The sequence below is a fragment of the Salarias fasciatus genome, chromosome 5 (assembly GCF_902148845.1).
Source record: "Salarias fasciatus chromosome 5, fSalaFa1.1, whole genome shotgun sequence".
NCBI lineage: Eukaryota > Metazoa > Chordata > Actinopteri > Blenniiformes > Blenniidae > Salarias > Salarias fasciatus.
This window is the reverse complement of record NC_043749.1, coordinates 10,393,678-10,417,283: the sequence shown is the minus strand read 5'-3', so window position 1 is coordinate 10,417,283 and position 23,606 is coordinate 10,393,678. Positions and strand designations below refer to the sequence as shown.

Genomic DNA, 23,606 nt, shown 5'->3' with positions numbered 1-23,606 from the left:
CTACAGTTTAGTTTTACCACCAGTGAAACAGGAAATGTTTGAAGAACCAGGCACAAGAGAGAAGAAAGAAGCATACAGTCCACTGTTGATGCCATATCTGGCACAGAGAGGTGTGTCATCTGGTCGAGCTGGGTTTTCCTTTGTTTTTTTCACAGCTGGTGGCATCACTTGTAAAACTTCCCCTTTTTCACCCCAAGAAAACATGCAGTCAGTCATCATACTAATAAAAGTGGGGTCGAGGAGGAAATTCAGTCATCATATTGACATAGACGACTGGATCGATGGCTTGTTATATAAACTTTAAAAATAAATCAGTAAATAGATTCAATACCTTAATATTCCTGAAAATATATCAAACATTTACAATAAGCCCTCCTCTCAAATATAAAGAATAAATGGATATACAAACGGGATTGTGTATTGAACTTTACATTCTAACAGGAGTTCTTTCTCATCTCTGAACCCTTCCTTTTAAAAATACACGCAGAAAAAAGAAATCTCATTTTAGCCACAATTAACTCATTTTCTGTACTTGACATAAGAACTATACTTATCTACTTGAACTGCTTCTCACTGTGAGACTGAATGAGACGGAGTAACTACCTTCCAAGTGATTAAGACTCTTAGTTTGCTACATCAGATAATGGGAGAGCTCAGATGAATTCGGCCTCTGTCTGTCTCTGTCAGTTTCTAAGAAATTTCACACTTTTGAGCCTTTCTTGTTAACTCACTGCTCCATTGAGGACCTCGTGGCTGATGAAATTGGAAAAGAATTAAGAGAACAATGTTGTGTGGTAAATATAAGACAGAGCAGAAGAAAGATCCAGAAGAGTTTCTGACTACATATGGCTTGACATAAAGAAACAAACATGTTTATGAGTCTACAGTTATCTTCTTAGAGTTCTTATCGAACAGCTTTAGGTACAACTCAACCATACTTGTCTTTTTTTTTTGGTTTTTCATGGAGAGACTGTGCAGACTCCATTCTGTACTTGTTTTGGTTTTACCTCTGTAAAAACTCCCAGTGAGTTCAGTCCTAAAGGTTGATGATGTGATAATGTGTGAAGCTGACCTGGTGAAGCTTCGGTCTCTTCTACCTCAGCTCAGGTGTTATGGGTGTGATCAGGGGTTTCAAACCTTTTCCCCTGGGGACCATTTAGATTTGCTACCAAGAAATAGTTTGCATCGTTTCTCTGATCTCTGATTTTGGGTGGACGTATGGAGCAGAACTCAGGTCAGAAAGTTTTGTCGATAAATTCAACTCTGCATCCCTGTTTGTTTATCTGCAACACCTCCTTGGATTTCACAAGAAAATGCCTCTCTTATCTTATGTATGTAGTCTTAAGAAAGACGATGTGGAAGCTTCACATGGCATCACTATGGCAACCAGCTATCCTGAGGGGGCACTATCTCCGGGGAAAACAAAATGGGAAATAAAAACAAAGAAACAGCTGCCAACAGCCAGTGGAGTTGAGTTGTGCTGCAGTGTGCCGAAGAAAAATCAAAGATGCTTATTGGTAGAATGTTTAGAGCAGAATGGATAAGATAATACTATACTGTTATTCAGTTGACATCAGGATCTATGGAAAATCTGCCTATAAATCATTTCGATATAGAATCTATTATATAACACAATATATTCTATCAATGGAATGAAGCATGATGGGAAACATCTGCGTTGAATGAAAATCCTTTACGTAGAATATGCAAATTTAAATGTTAACCTTCCTCCTTCAGCAAAAGGCGACTCTCTCCTAACCTGTAAAGCTTTGATGAAAATAATAAATGTCCTGATGTATTTGACGCCATAATGCTGCGATTAACTGAAGCATAAAATTCCTCACATTTTGAGGCCGACTGTAAGGAAAACAAGATTTGAGGGGTGAGCGTTTAATCCGACTTACTGCATGTTGCACGCATGCAGAATGATCAAAAGGATGTGACTCATTTATCTGGATCATATCCATCAAGTGATCCATTATAGGAAAAAAAAAAAAAAAAAAAAAAAGCGAGCGCCACATCGCAGGACTGTCGGGAATTGTTGTTGCGTCAGTGTTTAAAGAGGCGTCTGAGATTAAAAGCGTGGTTGCAGATGCTGTGAAATTAGATTTGCCCCGTGGAAGCCAGTTTGATTTTATTTCTCCACGATGATACATCACAAACGGCAGCAGGGCTCCTGGAGCCGAACCGAGGCGCACAAAAGAATTCCCCCCGTTACCCTTTGGTGTAGACAAAACGTGAATTAATTATTTCACATGGAGGAATTCCTCACTCGCTTAAATGCATCGAGGATGAATGCCGATGCTCCAGAGATAACTTTTGGAGTTGTGGATGGAGGTTTGGGGGTGATTCATAGGGAACTGAACTGAGTTTGAGGAGATTAGCTTCATCGAGGCTGAAACAACCTGCCACTGCTCTCAGACACGGTGAAGAACTGACCGCTGGCCCTAATGTTTGCTGTGTGCTGGTCACTCAGATTAAAATCGGAGATACACTTTTACCACAGTGGCAATTACCTCGTGCGATTGTGAAGCCGTGGTTTTCTAAATCACTCTGATTTGTTATTCAGCCTTGGATGGCGCAGTCTCGCCTTTTGTTGCGCTGCATGACCCAGGTTTCATTTTGGATCGTCTGTTTGATTCATCCACTTGTTCTCAGCTCAATCTTTGTGTTTGCTGTCGATGTAAGGTCGTGAATCCCGACTTTACCCACTGGCTGTCAATCTCATTGTGGAGAAAACCAGCAATACGTCAAACAAAGGTTTCTTTTTTATTCTAACGTTAACGATAAGCTATCATATAGCTTTCTGTGGATCCACACTTTTGGCATCAATACCTATCTTAATTCGATATATGATAACAATTCACTTAAATGACAACTGAAAACAAAGGAAAAATGTTTTCTCCACCTTCATCCTGCTCCTTAGCACAATCGATTCTTGTATTCCAGATGTATTTCTGTCTCAGTACTACAAACTGTTGCAGTTTAGGCCCTAACATCCCATAACTATGGTCACGAGTCACAAAAAAAAAAAAACCCTGCAGTTGGGCTGATAACATTCATATCTTCATATTTGATTTATGTGCTTATATTGATTTTATGTTTAAAAATCTGTAAACAAGTGCATTATAAGTCGTACAAAAGGTTCAAAGTTTGAAAGCAGTTAAAATAAATTAGCTCATGTGCTTCATGTGCAACATCTTCCATGACTGAAATGTATCCATAACGAACCAAAACCTTAAATGCTCCTTATTGAATTCATTTCATCTTCAGTGTAGCCAGTGTAGCCTGACTTGCATGAATAAATTGGGTTCTTTGTAAATAATGAATAGCAGCACTCAGAAGAATTAATGATTAACCTGATAGCATCATGGTAGTTCTTGTACTTGGTTGTGCTCTTTTTTTTTAATGTAATCACTAAAAAATAAATGGTAACCACTTAAAAAAAAAAAAGTTCCTATGGTATTTAAAACAGATCTATCAAATGTCCATGCCACTCTGAATAATATTTGAGAATATATAGTAGAATATGGGGATAAAATTCTCATACAACATGCTGTTATAAACATTTAGTTAGTGAAGAGGACGGGAGGTGACATGTCATGGTATGAAAAGCCTGATAAATGTTCAAAGAAACAGATTTTAAACTACAATCCCGTAGTTGTTCCTCCCACGTAACAGTTGCATTAGCAGATATGGAGATAACCCCCACATATTAAAAAAAAAAAAAAACTTATTCCAGAAGGGAAAAGGTGCCTAAAAAGAATCACTGTATTAGGCCACACCAATGACTGACGAGCAAGGTTTAGGTCAAAGTTCACATGTCCTGATACATTTAGAGAAACAACCACAGACAGGCACAAGTTTTAACCACAACATGACCTTTTCGAACCGACCTGCTGTCACATCAGACTTGAAACAGTCACTGCCTGAAAGGCTTTCACCAACAAGTCCTGAAAAGTTAGCAGCCCCTCGCTGAGAGAAACCCACCAAAAGGAGTATATCACAAAAAAAGAAGAAAGAAACAAAATTACTGCTGCAATAGTTACTGTGACGGCACCGCACAAATTCCAACACCCGCTTCCTGGTGCGCCGTCTCTCTTTCTGCACCAGAAAACAGAAGGTAGAGAGTTCTCGCTGGACTCTTGAGTGGCTGCTGCATGCTGTCAGTTCTCGGCGGAAAGTCCCCTGAGGAGGCGGCCCCCTCAGATCTGTGTGTGGTGGTGTGTGTGCCCGGGCGGTGTGTAGGGAGGCGGCGCCGGGTTGGGTTTGATCCCCCGGCTCTTCATGTAAGAGATGAACTGGTCTGGGATCTCAGCCAGCACGTCTTTGGCCAGCCGCGCCATGCTTAACACGTGGTTACCTGTCCGGTCCATATAATCCCTGAAGGGAACAAACTGAGGAAAAACAGCAAGTATGAAAACGATTATGTTCATACATCTCATACAGCAAGACATCCACCAATGAGATAAAACTGCTAAAGGCTATTGTTGTCAATAATGTGCAAGACATCAGCATTTGCATGTTTCTGCAGGGAATTACTCCATGCTCTGTGTTTCAGTCACACTAATTGTGTTTCGTAAAACTCCAGAAGGCGAGAACAAGACGATGTCTTCATTGTAACAGCTTGATAGTCGTCTCAATTAGCCACATACGGTTTGGCTGAGTGACACATGTTGTCACACCTATTCGTCTGCACTTGTCTCCATGGGAATTTACACAAACTGCACTGATATCCCTTATTTCCCTCAGATAACAGATGGCGCTTAATGCAGCAGCACACCTGATGTGTCAGCATGAATGTAAAATGAATGTGTAAAAATATGGAGCATGAAAATACTATTGCTCGTAAATTGTGATTCATGTCGCAGTGCCAGAGGTCAAGAAAAGGTCAAACATCTGTGAGCGTGCGATCATTGTAGCCAGGATTGGATTTCTACCCAGGAATCAAAGCCTGACATAATAAACAAAAGTGCTGCTTAATAAGAGTGAAAAGAGAACTAAAACGGTTCACAAATTTCAGATGAAGGAAAAAGGCTTTCACAACTTATCAAAACATTTGTTAGCAGTCAAGATTTCCCCTTCAGGAAGGTTTTATCTATGAGTCCCCTGAGTGAGGTGCGGGAGTTTGTCTTCACATTAAGGCTTAGTTAACGGACAGGAGACGGGCCAGAATGCATACAAACAGCCTGGAACCAGAGCTCTTCCTGGAACTTCCAGCAGCCGCAGATCTCTGAAGATAACCCGCTGCAGTCATTAGCACCACGTCTTCGGGCTTTCCAGATCCATTAGGCCAAGCTGTCCCTCTCCCTCGAGCACACAGCAGTAGGTGAAGGCCGTTTTACAACCAAGCTGTCAATAACTGGTAGGAAACTTTCCACTGTTTGGCTAATTCTGTTGCTGAAGTAAAATGCTCAGTGTTGTTGCTGAAACAATCAGAATTGTTGCCATGTTTGCCAACAGCAAGGCTGTGAACAATTCATGTTTGTGATTATACATTTTTTAAGGTCATATTTATGGTTCTGTATGTCTTTGCAATGCGGTGCAGTTTTCATAATGCTACAGCACTGTATGTTTAGATGAATAAAATATCATCCGAGTCGTGTCCTACGTTGTGCAGCCGGGGGCAACCAAGCAGTGAATCCAGTCCGTTCCTTTGTCTCTGTAAAGAGCAGTCACCTGAACAATGTCTCTCTCTGCCAGCCTCCCCCGAGACGAGATCCTGATGTCGTCGCCATCCAGTTCAACCATAGCTGGAAGACACGAGTTCACACATGCACACATGCACGCACACACACGCACGCCTGCATTAAGCAACAGAGGCTGCTTTCTGTGCAGGAACATTGAGGTTGATACGATGTGGAAGTTTAGTTTCATCACTCAGAATAGCATTGCATAATAATCATTTGAGACGTTCGATGCTTTATGACTGCAGTGTGGGTGGACATGACTTCTGGAGGGTTTAAAAGGTGCAGCGGTGCGGTTGATCATCAACAAGACCTTCAGCCTCTGTTGTGCTTCACGAGCCTATTTGCTGATGTTCTGCAATGAAAATTAATTACAAACTCAATCATTAAAGTACTGTAGCCTGTAGAACACCTGTGCTGATGATACACTGTAAATGCTCCGTATATCACTTTTGAACAATTTGTGTTTCATTCTCAATTTTTTTTCCAAAATTGTTGAGCATTACTGGAAACTCACATTCGCATGTTGAAGATTTAGCAGAGAAAACACGTTCAGCTGTGAAGCTCTATTAAATCACTTGTCTTTAAATCACTGAGAATTGGAATTGGAAATATAGGGTTGAACTAACTGTAAGTAAGTAAGTAAATAAGCTGTTATTCTTTAAATCTCATAGCTTGTATTGATTTCTTTCAGACAATTCACCTTGTTGCTAATACTTATTTCATATAGAACTACTTCATACAGAATATGTTCATGTGGTCTAACAACGGCTGAACAGCAACAGAAACAACGTTTAAACAAATGTCACTTTTTTTCAGCACTTATTTTCTCTCTAGAACAAACAACTTTATGAAATCTGCACATTTAGCAGGAAGTTAAACAATGTTCAAGTACAGGGTGGTAATCAGTCTTTAATGCATGTCTAATCAGAAAATGTCTTTATTATAGACTCTACAATTTACAATGCTCAGCACTAAACAATTAACCTCAGCTCTTTCTTCTCCAGTTATATCCACATCCACCTCCACATCCCCTCCTCTGGAGACTACTAAGACTGAGTTTGTACAGTAATTATCTCTGCCATGTTGCTGCATTATTGACAGAGAGGCTGGAACTGGCTGCACCTATTATAAACCGATAAACAAGAATTATTAATAATAACTTACCGATTTGCATCATGCATGTGCTTGTTCTAGGAAATTAAAAAAAATCTATTCAGCATTTATGACACTCACTTTGCAGTTAAACCTTACCGTCAAACTCCGCCTGGCCCACTCCAACGATGATGATGGACATAGGAAGTTTGGCCCCCTGCAGAGAGATCACAGAGGAAATATGTTTTTCCAACAGACATTATGTAAATTTCTTACACTCAAGTGAAGAGAGACGTTCACATGGCCGCTGTCCTGCAGTGATCCTTACCAAGACATTACAACACCGACATGATCCCCTGCATAGATTACAGCTCATGTTCTGAATTTCCCCTTTAACTGTCTGACTGACCTTTCCTCTAAAAACTGAGCTCCAGAGAGGAAAACAGAAGGCATGTTGAGGGAGGAAATCTGAAAAACAGCCTGGAACTGTGAGATAATGATGCGACACTTGTTTTGTACACTCGTTTTTTTGTCTTTGATTTCTTTATCCAGCACATTTAATATCCCTGAATCCAATTTTTATTTGTACGACTGCGCCTCAGCTGTTATCTTGGGACGACATGCTCTTTCCCCCGCCTGCTGAATGCTGGTTATCTGGCTGAGGAGTGGAGATGAAACCCACTGATAACACAAACGGTGACACCGGAGATGCTGGGACAGCAGGCCATTGCTGCTGACGCTTTCTGACGGTTAAAAAAAAAAACCCAATCTGACTCGAGCTGCCTCCTTGTGTGAACATTTCTTCAAACACAGATATGATGGGATTTATCTCTAAATGGTTTAAATGCTGACTTGCAAAAAAACTGAGTGGGAAAATGGGAAGCATTTGTCCACATGGGGTGGGTGGGGGGGGGTGGGGGGTGGGGGGGGGGCAAGGTGACAGATCAGCTCACACAAAACATGGATAAGGTCTTACAAGACAGCAGATGGATGAGTGTGTTTATTGAGCCAGGAGAGGAGGGAGAGGGAGGAGGCGCCAGCTTCAGTCGTAACAGCAGCCGTCCTCAATCACCCGCCCAGCCACTCCCGAACCACACCTCCGGTCCACAACGCCGCAGGACGCTCCCCAGCAGTGGAAGGGAGCAACACACACAATTTGAAATTCAGTGAATAGAACTGATAACTTACAAGAAAAATATGGGCATATTATCGTAACTTGCACTATAAACTCATCCTGCAGTCAAATCCAATATCTACTATACTATAAAAACACTACTGCTGTCAGGGGAGAAAATACCTGACAATCTAACAAACTCAGCAGTAACTAGGTTATTTTACAAATAAGTTACACATCCTCATTCACAACATTAATGTAATTTTACTGACAATATTACTGGTTGATTGTAAGGGGCTTCTCAGAGTATCACTGAAACTGCTGAATAAACTGCAGCACTGAATTGACAGAATAATACTTGAAAGATCCTGTAAATAAAATCTAGCAGAACTAAAAGTTGTGAGAAACCTTCATGACTAAATGTAGAGCAGAAACCATCGTCCTGATCAATTAGTCTAAGGCCCCGTTCATACGACGTTCTGAAAACGCATGCTTTTTGCACTTTACATTTCAGAAAGGCTTCGCGTTTACACGGCAGCCTTCTAAAAACGATGTGACAGAAACACCGAAAATAATGTAGTTAACAGGATAACAAGGACATAAGCAAATACAAGGTTTTATGAAAAGATGTCATTATTGACCACCTCTATTATCAATTTTATGTTCTTCATGAAAACGTCTTCAGAAGGGCATTTTAAAATCCCAATGCAAATGGCGCCTGTGTATCTAAGTTTCCTTCAATGTGTTTTTATCTTTTTCACCAAACCAATACCGATGGCAGATAACGCTGACTGTTACTGCTGAGGGGATGAGAGCAGTTTGTGTGGACGCCGCCACAGCTGCATCACATCAGTGCGATTATCAGTGCTCAACACAACTCCTGTCAGAGCCTGTCCTCCCACACACAAACACATCCTAACACTCACACTTCATGACATCCATGTCCACACACACACACACACACACACACACACACACACACACACACACACACACACACACACACATCAAATCCAACCAAAAATAACCTGGCAATCCACCATGCCCCATTTTCGCCATCCTCCTGTGGCCCCGGCCGAGCAGGAGCAAATGTGGTCAAAATAAAGCGCCGCTCAACACTTCTCACTGCAGCAACTTCACTCTGTGTGCCCCCGAAAGTTAAGCGCGACACTCGTGCAAGCGCAGACAGGCGAGCGTGTTCTCATGGTCACATACACCCACACACAAAAAGAAAAGGTTATGAGAGCGATTTGTCCTGTGACAGCAGCCACTCCACTGCCTGACTCCTCTCTGATTGGCCGCCTCAGAGTTCAGCTCAGGGAAACGCTTCAAGCTGCATACTGAGCGCACCAGTTATCATCAGCTGTGAATATTAACTGCTGACTTGCCAAAAAGAAGACCCTTGTCTCGACAGAAGACACAAAATCGTAGATTTAATGGAAGTAAAAAGGAAAAACGTCCAATACATTTGCCCTTTGAACATTTCAAATACGTTTATACAAATTCAATTCAGTATTAAGTTTGAAGGAAGTCTTAATTATGCGTTATTTTACATTCAATACCTATATTTACCACCTGCCACACAGTGTCCGAGATCATTATGATCATTTCTGTTTCAAGAAGTCAGAAAATGTTTGCCTGACATGATGAGAATTGGCTCAGGCTCTTGTTGTTCAGTGAAAGGTTGTCACTAACGTCTAAATAATGATTGCTTCGGTGAATTCATTCAGAAATGAGACCATCAAAAGTTATTTTCTGTCTGTCGAACTCCTCAGTGATTTTCTCAGTACAGCCGAGCAGCAGGACCACTCGAAGCCCTTTCAGGCTTTGGATTCTCCCACACGGCAGAGTGGGAAACAAGGAGGGTTTTTATTTGTTTTGAGACGTCTTTTCCACAACAATAAAAGCACATAAGCATGACGACCAAATAAACTCAGTCTAACACCCCCATGAAGACTTCTGTTTTGTTAGCAGATGTTTTTTGGGATTTTTTTGGTTTTATACACTTAGTAGTTATCGAGTAATTGTGTTGTAATATGAAACAAATATCAATGTGAGCTTGAACGTGCTCTCTAACCAGATTCTCTGCACTTTGGGGTCAACTGACTGGACTTGGAATGTAACATAACCTTTATAAAATATACAGTTTGTTTATTTAATCAGCACTGAGTAAAAAGGTCTTAAAATACTTTGTTAGATGATAAAAACATACCATAAAATAGTTTAAAAACACATTATACAAGCTATAAACCATATTTTTGATCGTGTAAAAAGAAATCCTGATGTTGGACCATTACCCAGCTCTTCACTGTTTTTAATTTTATTCAGTCATGGTTTGAGTAGAAACATATAAAGTCACAAAATGATGACATGGAAAAAGTCAGTGATGAAAAGCTGAGGACTATGAAGCAGGTCACAGCATCATTTCACAGCTGGTGGCGTCATAAAGTACTATCAGAGAAAACAGGATCATATTGATTATTTATTACTTCTGCATTTGGCAGGAACTGAATCCGCCTGAGCAGCCTTTACTGCTCTGCCTCAGTCTCTGTGTTACTTTATGACCTCTAACTCACTGCCAGTCGTTACTGGCATTCGATACACAGCACTTTTATTTATTTATTCCTAAAAACAATTAAAATTTACAGGAAGAAAAGAGTTCATATAACCGTGTAAAAAGGAGCAAGTAGAGAAACTATCTTAACATCTGTCTGTTGAGAACATTTCAGGGTGTGACAAACACTCATCAAGGTACAATATAATCAACTTTAACATGTGTATCGTAATGCGATGACACATGAACAGGCTCTCATAACTGTAATCTAAATCATTACTGACCATGTGGTTCAAAGTTGTTATGCTACGTAGATACAGCTCCTGGATTAATCAAAGTGCAACAACTCGGATCATGCTTTTTTCTTCTTCTTTTTTTTCGCAGTGCGACGTCAGCGTCACACAACTACCCCATTGTCTCTCACATAACAAGTCCTGCAACCAGTACAAAGAAAATGGGGGTAAAATGGTTCTGAAGTGAAGTGTTCTCAGTGGGTCCCTGCGCAGATAAAGAGATGAAGGACAAAGCGCTGACAGATAACAAGGGGAAGATGAGAAACCAAAGAAATCAAAGGCAGTGGAGGATTTTTGTTATAGCCTGAATGTGGTGACAAAAGTATAGGGGGAGTCAGCCAAGACAAAGAGATTTAAATCTTTGAGAGGAGGAAAAAGATGGAGAGAGACAGCAAAAGTCTTTGTATTTGTGAGCGGGGGAGTCTCTCGGGTCCGCGGAGAGAAAGAAAACGAGGCAGCAGAGGGACCCCGAAACACGACTGCGGGAGGGGGTTGCTGGGTGAGTGACAGGTGGATTTCTGCAGCGCAGCACAACCAGTTGTTGCTGATAAATTGCCCCAGTTTCACTGCAACAGCCCCCGACTTCATGCCCACATATTAAAAAAAAACAACAACAAAAAAAAAAACACCTGCTAAAACCCAAAAACCCGCCCACACATTCAGGCTCCCACTACCTCTTATTCTGCTACTTAGGCCTTTCTTGAAGACACCTTCAAGCATGAATAAGTATGAGAAAGACTTATATAACCTCAGCGCTTGGTCCTCTCTCGCCAGGGATCCTCGTGGAGTAAAAAAAGCAAAGCAGTGGAAGCGGCAGGCATCAGCAGACTCCGAGGAGTGGAGGCAGTGAGATAGAGCAGCAGGCAAGATCTTAAAAGGAAGGTGTGGCTGTTCTAATGTTTTGACTAACAGTCGCAAATTCCCTTTAAATCCAGTCTGCTGGGTGTTCTGAGCCTGAGGCAGGCTGAGGACGGAGGAGAGGCGGAGGAGACGGAGGAGGGGAAGAGAGGGGAAAGGGAAGAAAGGTAGCCACCTGCTATTTAAAGCTAGAAAAAAAGAATTCTGGTGAAGACACATTGTGTGAAATAAACAAAAAAAAAAAAACAACAAAAACACCCTCATATTTTCACAATGCGGTATCTTGTGGTTGGAGAGGAGCACAATTCTACCTCCAGGTAACTAATTAGTCTATATACTGGTCTTCACGGTAATGAAAGCGAGCCAGATGCTTTCGCACATGCAATTACTGCGTAAAAGTGACAGTCATGTGAAGCAATTATTTCAGACCTTTATAGTCCATATTGCAGAGGAACTGCTCCCGTCACTGGACCCCAGCGGAGGAACTTTAGAGCTCTGCAGCTAATCTCAAACATAACTAGTTTGCATCCGAGAGCACTAAAATGATTGGCTGAATAATTATCTTCACAATTTATGGTAAATTATTCAACAACAATTTTCCCAGTTAATTAACCTGCTGGTCAAACTAAATCTATGATTTCAGGTTGTCTACTGGAGCTATGTGAAAAGAGCGAGTTCGTAATTCACATCCCCGGCATGGAAAAGAAGAAGCTCACCTCCCGATCACAAATGATAATTTGATTTATTGATGTTAATTAAATGATTAAAAATATTATGTTGGCGGCACGGGAAATGTGTCAGGAATTGATTTGTTTATCTGAGTTTTCCTGTCTGCTTTGGTTTTAGAGGTGGGCCGTGTGACTTCACCATATAATCCATGCACAACACAACATGACAGGATGTGTTGTAAGTTAAAAAGCTAATGCAACATTCACCGGTGGGTTAATTTTGGTCATTGCCGTACTAGAAAACCAAACCGCGACTCACATTTACATCTTTATATGGTGAGTGGAGCTGATCAATGTCTTGTAGTAGCTTTGTGTTCATTGCATCAACAGAAGAAAAACTCATCTGAAAAGTGTGGCTGAAAAAAGTCAGTATTTTCCACAGAGTCAGATTGATTAAAACTAATGCTGACTTTTAGATTGCACCTTGTCAGTCTGTTAATCGCTGTTTCATTTATTGGGCTGAAGGAGGGTTTATGTAAGATATTATTACACTACTCACAAAAAGGTAGGGATATCTGGCAACAACCAACAACAGTGGAGAGTAAAACCAAAAGATGTCAATGTCTCAATAACTTGTCATGTGCTCTTGAGCATCGATAACAACTTAATTATGATGTTTCATGCTGCTCTGAAGTCTATATCTTATATCTTATTGGCATCCCTCTTTTCTTGAAGGGCAGACCTCAGGTCATTGGGGTTCAGAGTTAGGAGCCTCTACACAGTGACTCAGCTGATCCCAGAGGTTTTCTATGAGACTCAGGTCTGGAGACAGTGCAGGCCGCTCCATCTGAAGAACCTCTGTCTCCAGAAGCCCTTCCCTAATGACGGGACCTGGATGAGCGTTGTTCAATGTGATTCTGGCAGTGAGGGCTTGTCACTCTCAGAGCCTCTCAGTACCTTTACATGTGCCTGGAGCTGAGTGGCGTTCATCCTCCGGTTCTGCAGGGCTCTGCTCACAATGAAGAGGTCATCAGAGTGGGACTCTCCGCCTTTCTGTGAATCTCCAGTATCTTTACCAGCAGATGACACTCCGTGGCCACTTCTGTCTGTTTGAAGCCTTCAGTGACGAGGCTGTTCAGCATCGTCTTGGTCTCATCATGTCAAAATGTGAACATCACGATGAGGACTGTTTAGCTGAATCAGGAATTATACTGGGTCCTTCACGGATCAAACCTATTGTGTTGTTAAGTTAGAGAACAGCAAGTTGTGCTAAAAAACACTGAAATATAGAACAATTGGAAAAGCGGATTCAAACGTTTCGCTTGTAAAGGTTACAGTACGTTTTAGGTTCATATTGAAATTTTCCCCAAAAAAGGATATCCTTAGCTTTGTGTGAGTAGTATAAATTAGGAAACACATGGTCTAGCGTCATAGCAAAAAGATCCCAGATCTGATAAAGGAGTTGAGAGAAGTTACTGTACTCTAGAGAAGGTACTGTGATCTGTCCGTTTGTCAGAAAGGGAAAGTGGTGAGGATAATGTGAATAGAGTACATACTGATCTAATACTGTTTTGTTTTTGATGAGCCTGCTGTCACAGGATGCATTTTGATGCAAGCTTCTCCAAATGTTGGCACCCATCTACTATATTACATTAAAACTATGACTATGAATCATGAAGAGACCCCTAATTTACATTAAATGTACGTCCCTCTCCAGTTATTGTCAGAAAATATTCCGTATGTCAGGCCATTCCAGTTCAGTGAATCTCCACGGTTTTCCCTTCTTACATTGACGATGGCCTCTTTGGTCTGGGCCATGTCTGAAATGACGCCATCTGTGATGATGAGGAGCACAAAGTACTGCGAGCCGTCCTGCACTGCTGCTGCGTATCTGCACACACAGAGAGGAACCCACATTACAGAATGACATGTTATCCTTTTCATGCAAAAAACAAATGAGATATTATTACTTATTAATGGATTTATCTTTACGTGATTGTGGAAAATTAATTCCTGATTGTTTATGGCCTGGCTTATCATCATCCCTCAGCATGCGTTAATTCAATAGAAATGTCCTTTGTCATTGCTGTGCTTTAGATAAGACTCAGTGAAATGCCTGATGAGCGCTCAGCGATTGACCAGACCGAACAAGCCAGAGAAAAACAAACACAGTTTAATTCATAGATAAATGTCTTTATCCAAGTCCATCTATTCAGATGCAAAATACGAGCTGGTTGTGTATTTATGCAGCAGTGGCGAGGTCCAAACAGTGCGAGTCCATTTTATCAGAGTGACATTTTTAATTACAGCACGGCACCGGCATAATCAGATGGGAAACTGTTGGGATTTGGCTCAACAAATTGGATGGTGAAAGAAACAGTGGCGGCTCGAGGTGAAAGTTGATGACACGGCTGCGAGAGTGGAGGTGGACTGCCTGCGCTGATATTAATGGTTTTTGTGTTGTTTTACTGCAAGTGACACAAATACAGGCTCGTTTGCCTTTTATCATCAGGCCTTCGGCTTGATAGAATGGCTCCCACTGCTTTTAACCACATTCTCAATCTCAATTTCGTCGTCTCTGTTAATGTCTTAAGTTGTTTTGAGTACTTTTTGGCCAGTTTAGGATGAATGAATCTAGGATTAGTTGTTGGTTTTTGAAAAGCTTCTTTTTACCATCCATCTTTCCATCCTTAGTTTTGTAATTTATATTCGATGTTACAGTCTGAAGACATGCCAATGTTGATCCGGGATTTGTTTGAGAATTTTAAAAAAAGGACTTTATAAAATGTATCCAAAGCAATTCTGTGAGGCCATCTGGGAGTTTTTTTTAAGGGTTTCCGAAAATCCAGTATCTTAGACATTTTTTTGTTTGTTTAAACTTCCTCGGTAAAAATAGAAATATGACATTATTATTGAAATGGATGGAAGAACATGATGTATAATTTACTGCATTTATATTCAATAGTTGAGCAGCATTTATTTTTTGGATGCCTCCAATAGGAAGAAAAGCTGTTCGCTGACCTGGCAACGTGGTTGACGACCGGAGCGAAGTTGGTCGGCCCGTACAGCTGCACCGTCTTCAGACTCTGATGGTACGCTTCCAGGATGCCTTCAATGCCATTGCAGTAAGGGTTTTCCATGTTTCCATTCTGAAAAACAGCAAACAGCCTTAATGTGGTCATAACAAAAATAGTCATGAAACCATGACTCAAACACATGGTAATTTCTCTCTTTTATTTGTCAGGTACAGTAAGTTTGAAACAGAGAAGAAGGAAATCACGGAACGCGAAGGCAGGATTACTCACCAGAGGGAATTCATGCGACACCCGCCCATCAGGTGGGAGTTTGGCTCCAAAGCCAAGAGCCGGGAACATCTTGTCACTGTCGTAGTCCTGAATGATCTCCCCAACAGCCTTCAAGGCCATGGCGTAGGCGTTGAGCTGGTAGGGATTCATGTAGTGCAGCGAGGTGGACTGGGAGGGGTTACCTGCGGACAAGCGAACAAATGTCTTTAAGGTGGAGGAGCTCCGAAAACAAAGACTCTTCAACGCATGATATCAGTTCTAGAGTGTTAGAGTGTGGGAGAATATAATGGATAACCACGAGCTTCTGGTCAATATGAAGTCGTTCAATATTGATGTAGATTATATTCTCACCGTGTGAAGACTTTTTTTTTTCTTTCTGATTTTTCTTTAGAACTTTTATCCTTTTGATGAACATCTGAGAGTTTGGAAAATTACACTGTCTGCTCAGAGGAAGTGTTTGAGACTCCTGCTGTGTACTGACTGGTGATCACCAGCAGCAAATGTAGCCGACCCTCATCCACATAGTTCTGATAAACAAGTGCTTATTCCCTCGGATTCATGTTTTTGGACTGCGGATGGAAACCGGACCGAATGGAGAAAACCCATTCACGCACAGGGAGCACATGCAAACACCCCCAAGCTCACACTGAACCTGAGTTATTCTCACTGTGGGGACAGAGCGCTGGTTTAATCTCAAACATTTATAAAGCACCATTTATAAAAAATGAGACTCTTTCAAAAGTAACTTTAAATGCAGTTTTTCTTACAAAATACACATCAACAAAACGTTTAGTAAAGAACAAGCATCGTGTTCATAAGGTAAAATAGCATATAAACAAATACAGTGCATTTAAAATTAACATGATTCTGAGTAATCCCCTGTCGTAACTTACACTGGTAAAGAAATCCTTCAGGGCTTTGTTGTTTAGATGGGGTGGTTCAGCTGGAATCAATTGAAATATTTATTTCCTCTGATAAATGTGTTTTAAAGTGGAGAGCGCTTCCTCGGGATAAGTCTTCTGGAAAGTATTCGGTCATATTTAATGGCATAAGTAGTGTAATTAGACTTAAGTGTGGTCCTTTCACATCCTAATGTTTTTATGTCAAGCTGAGTGTTGTGCTCCATTTACTTTTATTTTTCTTTAAATGCCTGGTATACTCTCCATTTAGAGTGTATCGACACGTAATTTACCGAGAAAAACTTTCCAGAGAAAGCGATCCCTTGTTGGGAACACGGTGCGTACAGTATGCGTGCCGCACTGCCTGCTTGCGTTTGTGTGATTGATTCTGAAATTGGACATGCCACAGGCAAAGAGCACCGCTATCTATTCTCTCTCCCGCCTCCTAAAACGCACACGTTGCTATTAGTATCACTCACCATTAGATGCTGTGAAATCAATGGCCACTGTGAAATTGATCTGCGTCCTGAAGGAGGGATGGAGAGGGGACATTAGGAAAACAATGACAGAGACCACTGTGCAGTCGTTCCGCCTTCTTAAATTCCTGTGCGGTCGCACGAACATACATCTGAGTCACACGTACAGCGGAGATCATCTCGGCCATTACAAACCACTGATGATTTCTTAAGCCTGCGTGGATCGATACCCGATCCTCCCTGTCAGTGCCAGAAAGTGCGGACGTTCCGGCAGCCAGCTTTTGAGTGATTACGCTTCTTTTATATTGTTTATTTGACTCTCGCCTCCACGAGACGGAGCGGGAGGTGACGAGCAGCCCGGTAACAAGCAATTAGGCTGATGGAGCACTTAAGAGCAAATCATAATCCAATTTTCCCTCCTGATGAAGCACTCCCCTCCTCTTGCTAATTTACGACAATGAGACGAGGCCTTCGGGGGGGCCCGAACGACAGCCTCTCATTATCCGCGGGAGTCACCAGAGACACCGGCGAAAGATTGATAATAAAATGAATGAGTTAGGGTTTGGCATTAACCTTTCAGTTTGGGGCGTGGACCATGAATATGTCACAGCGCGACCCTGCCGACCTCAGAATTAATTAAACTTCATTTTAATCATTCACACGCAGTGTTTGAAGTGGTACTGAACTCCGGAGGTCTGCTGGTTTACAAATCTGCAACAACAAACGTAGAGGTGTTTACCCTGTGAATTAATTTTCCTTTTTGAGGTCCACGCTGTCAAAACACAACTGCACTTCAGATATTCACTGGCTGGTGGAGCTCTGGACAGTTACTGGTTTTATAATAGTTTGATTCTTTATGTTCCAACCAGTCCAGTATCTCTATCAGCTCTTATCTCATTGGACCGCTGCAACTACAGTTTTTAAACATTCGCTCAAGCTACAAATGATACAATGGTGAAAATGTCAATGCAAGCTCCTGCAAATGTTCTGATGTTCCAAATATAATTTGGGAAAACCTTCCAGATTATTGCAACACAGCAAGTGGACACGAGGAGGCAAAACATCAATTCTTGCTGCACCGTTGTTAAAATTTCTACGGGCCAGCAGCTTTGGGCTCTTTCTGTTTTAGTTGTTCCATTTTACACGACTTCATCCTAATTCGAATTCTGCACTGGTGCATGGTAATGTTCAAATTATTAACTTGATTAAAGGTCTGTGATCCATAATTAATTCACAGAGAGAGAGAGAGAGCCACTGTCGACACATGTCACATTGTGCTGTCTCGTCCTCACCTCTTGACTTTATCAGTGCCGTGAAGCTTGAAAGTGATAAAAATCAACAGTGTGACGGCGACATTTTTACTTCAATTTACGCTCAGGTGTAATGCTTTTGAGCTTTTTGAGCACTCCAATTATTCCTGTCCTCTTATGATTACAGAAGGCGTCAGATAAGATGTAAAAGCTGCCAGAGCTTTCATCACAATGAGCGCTGTAAAGTTGAGTGTTGGAGAAAAGTGCTTTGACAGCTGGTGGAGAAAAGATCTGGCTGCAAAGAGCTCCAACAGTTTAAGTGGGGCTCCTACTTAACGTCCATCCATTTCCCTGAGAAAAACATCCACATTTGCAAGACGCAGCTCTAAGGTTTCTGTAAGTGTCACACTAATGTTAGTGGGCAGACTGATGAGGGTGATATTTCTGAAGCGGGGCCACTCAACCTTGAGGTTATTGTATCATAAATCAGTCAAAGCCTGGACCTGTCAGTGAAATCTGTCACCCTTCTCAGCTTCGCCACAGCACATAAAGCCGCTGACAGCCTACCTGCTGCGACGGGACAGTGGAGATCAAAGCAGGGCCCGGCCCGAGCGGCACACTGCACCGCAGAAACGCTTAATATTCACACGTCCACCTCCGGTGTTCAGACTGAACTGAGGTCCAGTGGCAGCTGTCCTCAGTGGACACAGGTTAGCTTTAGGCTTCTCATTTAAAAATGAATTTGGATCTTTAATACAGCAGAAAGAACCTGCTTTGAGCTTATGAATCAGTTCAACACAGACACAGTCCAACATCAGATGTACAGGGCCACTATAAATGTATTTTAATAACATTTAATGACGATGTCACAAATCCATAAATAAACACTTATAATAATTTACACTGTATTATTAGTTATGACTAGATTACTACTTTAATCTTTTATGGGGTACTTTTTTCAAACACTTACACATAAATAAAAGACATAATAGCATAAAAACACTGATTTCAGGATGTAAAGAAGTGAATTATCACCCCTGTATGATATATTTACGCAATCAAATAGAAAAGTTGCAAAATCACATCTTTTTATTGTTGTAGCTTAGCAAACGTTTAAACTGTTTGAATTTCTCTATAAACGGTTTAACATTCCGCCACAGAAAAACTCATGCTATTACTAAATAAATACTTATTGCACTGCAGCTGCGTTCAGCACATATTAGCTAACATGGTAATTATTTCATTGGTAGTTTGAAAGGAATGTGAAAGCTGTCCATAACTTCTAAAATATTGATTTCGTTGTCACTCTCAATAAACAATCAGCATTACCATTCAGGCTGATATAATAACAATAGTTTGATAAATTTCCTTTGAGACCTCATTAGGAGTTTTCTGGAAAGTGAACCTTATTGATTTTGCCTTTTTAATGTGTGCAGGGTTTAAAAAGCAGGTCTGCAAACCCAAGTAAATTTCATATTTTACCTCCATGGAAAAGATCAAGCCTCTAATGCTGACCTCCGGTGATGCTGTTTAGCGGAAACTTAACTCCGACACATGAAATAATCACACTTCTTTTGCTCCAGGTCTTATTGATCCAGTTCCTTTTTTTTTTTTTTTTTTTTTTTTTTAATTAATAAATATAGTAAAACTTCACAGAATATTAAAGGGACTTTTCCACTCACCCTCCTTTTATGTAATCTAAAAATGTAAACTCCGACTCCACCGAGAATGAGAGCAGGGTCACCTGAAATGAAAGGAAAAGAACAGAACAGTGGCGCCACATGTTTGATCCTCAAAAAATCTTCACATCTTGACTTATTTTAACATCAACACCCTCTCCTATAAAACATCTAACCGTCCTCCCCTCTGACGGCCGATACATTTGCATTGCCCGAGGACGCGTTTGAAGAGGAGACGACCTGCATTTGTACGCATTACTGGCTGGAGCTCACAGGTAGGTCGGTGATCTGTAGCTCTCATATCTTCTGTCTTTTAGGTTCATCATCAGTTTGTTTTTACCTTCTGATTTTAATACATTAAATACATACAGTGATTATAATACTGCATTTTCAATTTGCTTTCTCCAGATCCACAAGTCTCCAATGTGTTTTTCTTTTGATTTTACAAAATGTTTAAATTAACTGGTTTCAAATTAATTAAGAAAGAAATGTTTGTCTCTTTACATTCTGCTAAAAATACTTGTGTTTTCATTTTGTGAATGTAATTGTTTAACAGGAGTAAAGTGAGTGTGGAAGGAAACGGAGGATCAATGCCAGTTCTGATTAGCAGATGAAATGATACTCACTGTTCCAGAGTTGACATATTTCTTTTTCTTCATTTTCTTCTTGGTGTTAATAACCTTCGAAGATGCAAAAACGAAACAGGAAAAAAGTGTGAAATCATGTAAAATAAATTCATATCAGCATATAATACTTTAAATATTTCAAATAAAAGACATATATACCATTTACAAAGACATGAAAATAATGCAAATCACTAAGTGTGCACATGCTGCTTTATAATCTCTGAGTCAGAGTCAATAATCCATGTAAGAAATACAGGATGCAAAAATCTCACTATAACTAACACAAGTGGAGCCACATGTGTTTTAAGGCTGCAAACGTTTGATAAAAACTGACACCCAGCCACTTGATTATGCCTCTAAACACATTTCATGTCGGCACATTTTGGCTGCGGTTATACATATCTTTACACACGTTTACATTCATCATTACTCATCTCTTAATTACATACACCCACCGTCACGTTGCCCTGTTTAATGCATCCGTAACGGATGAAACATATGTGAGTGGGTAGCAAGTACGCTCAACCTTTGCGTAGATGTGGTTTGTTGATATGATATATAGAAAAAATATTAAATAAATAAACGGTCAAAAATGAAGCAGAAGGTTTTATGGATAGCACCAACGGGAAACACTTCTTGTCTCTGCTCATCATTAACGCCGTAAAGCGCAGGATTGGAAATACCAACATAAATAATCAGACTGAATCAATAGCTGACAGGCTGAAGGTGCAACACTTACATTCACTCCACTGATACTCTCCCCAGCTCCAGAACAAGAGAGAAATGTCAATCCGGGGACCAAAGATGTCTCAGCTCATTACCTCAATTCTGTATGGCTGCTAGGCATGAAAGTGACAGCCCCTAATTTAACATGGAGGGATGGCAATTTGTCTGACACACTGAACAATCTGCTGATGCAAAAACTAAAGGGCCTTTCAATCTCACTGGGAGGTAGAGAGGAATCAGCCATACTCTATAATGGAGTTGACGGCTAAAAGACAGGTATTTGTTTTTCTGCGAAAGCCACTGAACCACAGAGGCATGGAAGTCCGGATCTCCTCCCTTCAGGAAGAAGTTTGACCTTCAACCACCGTTTACAAATGCTAATTGTCTTGGAGGATTTATTACAGATGGTAGCATACACATAAACTGTCAAAACATTTTTGTAACAAAGTCCATTCTGCATAAACGTAACTTGTTTTCATGAAAAATGAGACTCTCCCATGTCATTTCAGGTCTTCTGGCTCAATCATGGATTCTGGGAAGAGGCATTTAAGTGACTTTAGTAATATTCATAGAGGGTCGTACTGGGTGCTATTAAAGGACACAGAAAGCCGTCCCCGGAGAATCACAGAGAAATGACTATGATCATTTTAAATCCATGGATTGTTCTCGTATTAATCCGGTTTCACGCTGCTGCTAATAGCTCCGTTTTTATGGGTGTCAGCATCCAGGTGATTATAGCCATGAAATGAATCGTCAGATTTTTAAAGAGGAACATGGTCAAATGAAGTATTTAATTAGATGTGTAACGCGTCGCGTCGGTGAAGGCGGGGGCACTTGCACATGTAGCACACAACACAAATGCCCTTTAAACTGATTTTGCATTGCGTTGCACATAATGGTGTTTTTAGTAGACTGCATATAAATGTATGCATTTCCTGCCAGTGTGGGGAATATAAATGGAAAAGCCACATGCTGAAGTAATGGAAAACAGTGTGGCGGTGATGTCAAAGATGGAAATGTCAATCGTGTTGAAAATGTGATTCAAGATACAGTATATCTCGGCATACGGGGACGCCACGTCTCGAGAGCCACGACATGTGCAGCGAGAACGCTGGAATGACTCACCTCATACACATTGAACTGACTCTGCCCTCGAGCTAGCTCTCGGTAGCTGGTGGTGAAATCCCCGATGAAGTCATGACTGGGAGAAGAAATGAAGGAGGAGAAATGCCAGCAGGTGTGACCGAGCATCAGGTGGGTTGTATGGGGAGAAGATGGAAGAAATAAGATTGAGGAGAAAGTTTATGAGAAGCACTTTTCAAATAATGATTGATTACAAACTTTACTCTTTAATGAAATGGGCAATTTAAAAGATGTCACTTCATATCCTTGAACTTTCACACACCTGCCATCTCGATCCCAGTCATAAACTTCTACCTTGATTGTCCTGAAAGAAACAAAGAGGAAAACACACAATAAGATAACATTCACATATACTCTCATGCTCCTGGCTGTTGATTCAATATTATTGATTCATTCATCCAGCCTCAGCAGAGGTTTGCCTGGATGTCATTAATCACAAATTATCTTAATTACAACTATGATATAGAACATAATATACAGCAAGCATAGGAGCTGGAATGAAGATTCAGAATGCATGGTGAAAGAGCAACTGGAAACTTTCCAAGCATCAATTTTGAACTACCAAGTTTACTTCAAATGTTCTGCACTGCAACAATTGCTGACCTTCGGAGCTTTTACATAAGCATGTCCATTCTATTGTGAAAGTGTTCTCTTTAAAACATCTGGTTAAAAAAAGTACTTACAGTTCTTTTTTGAGCTATTAAGTCAATACGTTAAATTGTCGGTGTATTTTCAGAACAGGGTGCATGTCAACAGAAAAATGATCACACTCCTGCAAAAAGCCTTTTCTGTAATTAACAAGGCACAAAAAAGCTCCAGAAACACAAGAACGAAGGAGAGAAGGGCTTTGAAATAGTGCCAAAGGATCCCCAAAATCACTGAAAGCAGATGTCACTGTGTTCTAAATTTGGCTGAGTTTCCTCCATCAGAACAAAGCAGAGCATCTGGCTGCAGCTTGCGAGAGAAAAAAACTTATATAAAGTGCTCCCTCCAAAAAAATTGTAACTCACAAAGTGCAGCACATGTTTACTTCCAACATCCAAAGGAACAACACACTGATGACATTTTATATAAATGCAAGAGGAACAATGTCCCTGTAGAGAAAAAGGAAAGCAAAAAAAAAATCTTTTTTGGCACCTTCATTCCATAGTCACACTGATCTCGCCCTCATCTCTCTGCTCGCTCCCCACTTCGTCTTACACAAGTACTGACACCATCCTGATCCAAAGAAAA

At 40.8% G+C, this 23,606-nt stretch overlaps 1 protein-coding gene across 6 annotated transcripts in view; it reads right to left on the bottom strand.

Moving 5' to 3' along the window:
• The window catches only part of cpne5b (copine Vb), a 133,087-nt gene that overhangs the window by 11,463 nt on the left and 98,018 nt on the right, over positions 1-23,606 (bottom strand). For 5 of the 6 annotated variants that reach the window (XM_030091269.1, XM_030091270.1, XM_030091271.1 and 2 more), the window contains 11 exons: positions 22,636-22,677; positions 22,356-22,431; positions 20,505-20,558; positions 19,882-19,943; positions 16,953-16,999; positions 15,575-15,756; positions 15,291-15,418; positions 14,058-14,160; positions 6,942-6,999; positions 5,680-5,753; positions 3,409-4,397 (listed from right to left, as the gene is read on the bottom strand). In XM_030091269.1, the coding sequence (XP_029947129.1) occupies positions 4,206-4,397; positions 5,680-5,753; positions 6,942-6,999; positions 14,058-14,160; positions 15,291-15,418; positions 15,575-15,756; positions 16,953-16,999; positions 19,882-19,943; positions 20,505-20,558; positions 22,356-22,431; positions 22,636-22,677 (1,018 nt within the window). In that variant the 3' untranslated portion in view covers positions 3,409-4,205. Of the gene's footprint in view, positions 1-3,408; positions 4,398-5,679; positions 5,754-6,941; positions 7,000-14,057; positions 14,161-15,290; positions 15,419-15,574; positions 15,757-16,952; positions 17,000-19,881; positions 19,944-20,504; positions 20,559-22,355; positions 22,432-22,635; positions 22,678-23,606 lie in introns of those variants that run through there. The other variant, XR_003931458.1, reaches the window with a different exon arrangement.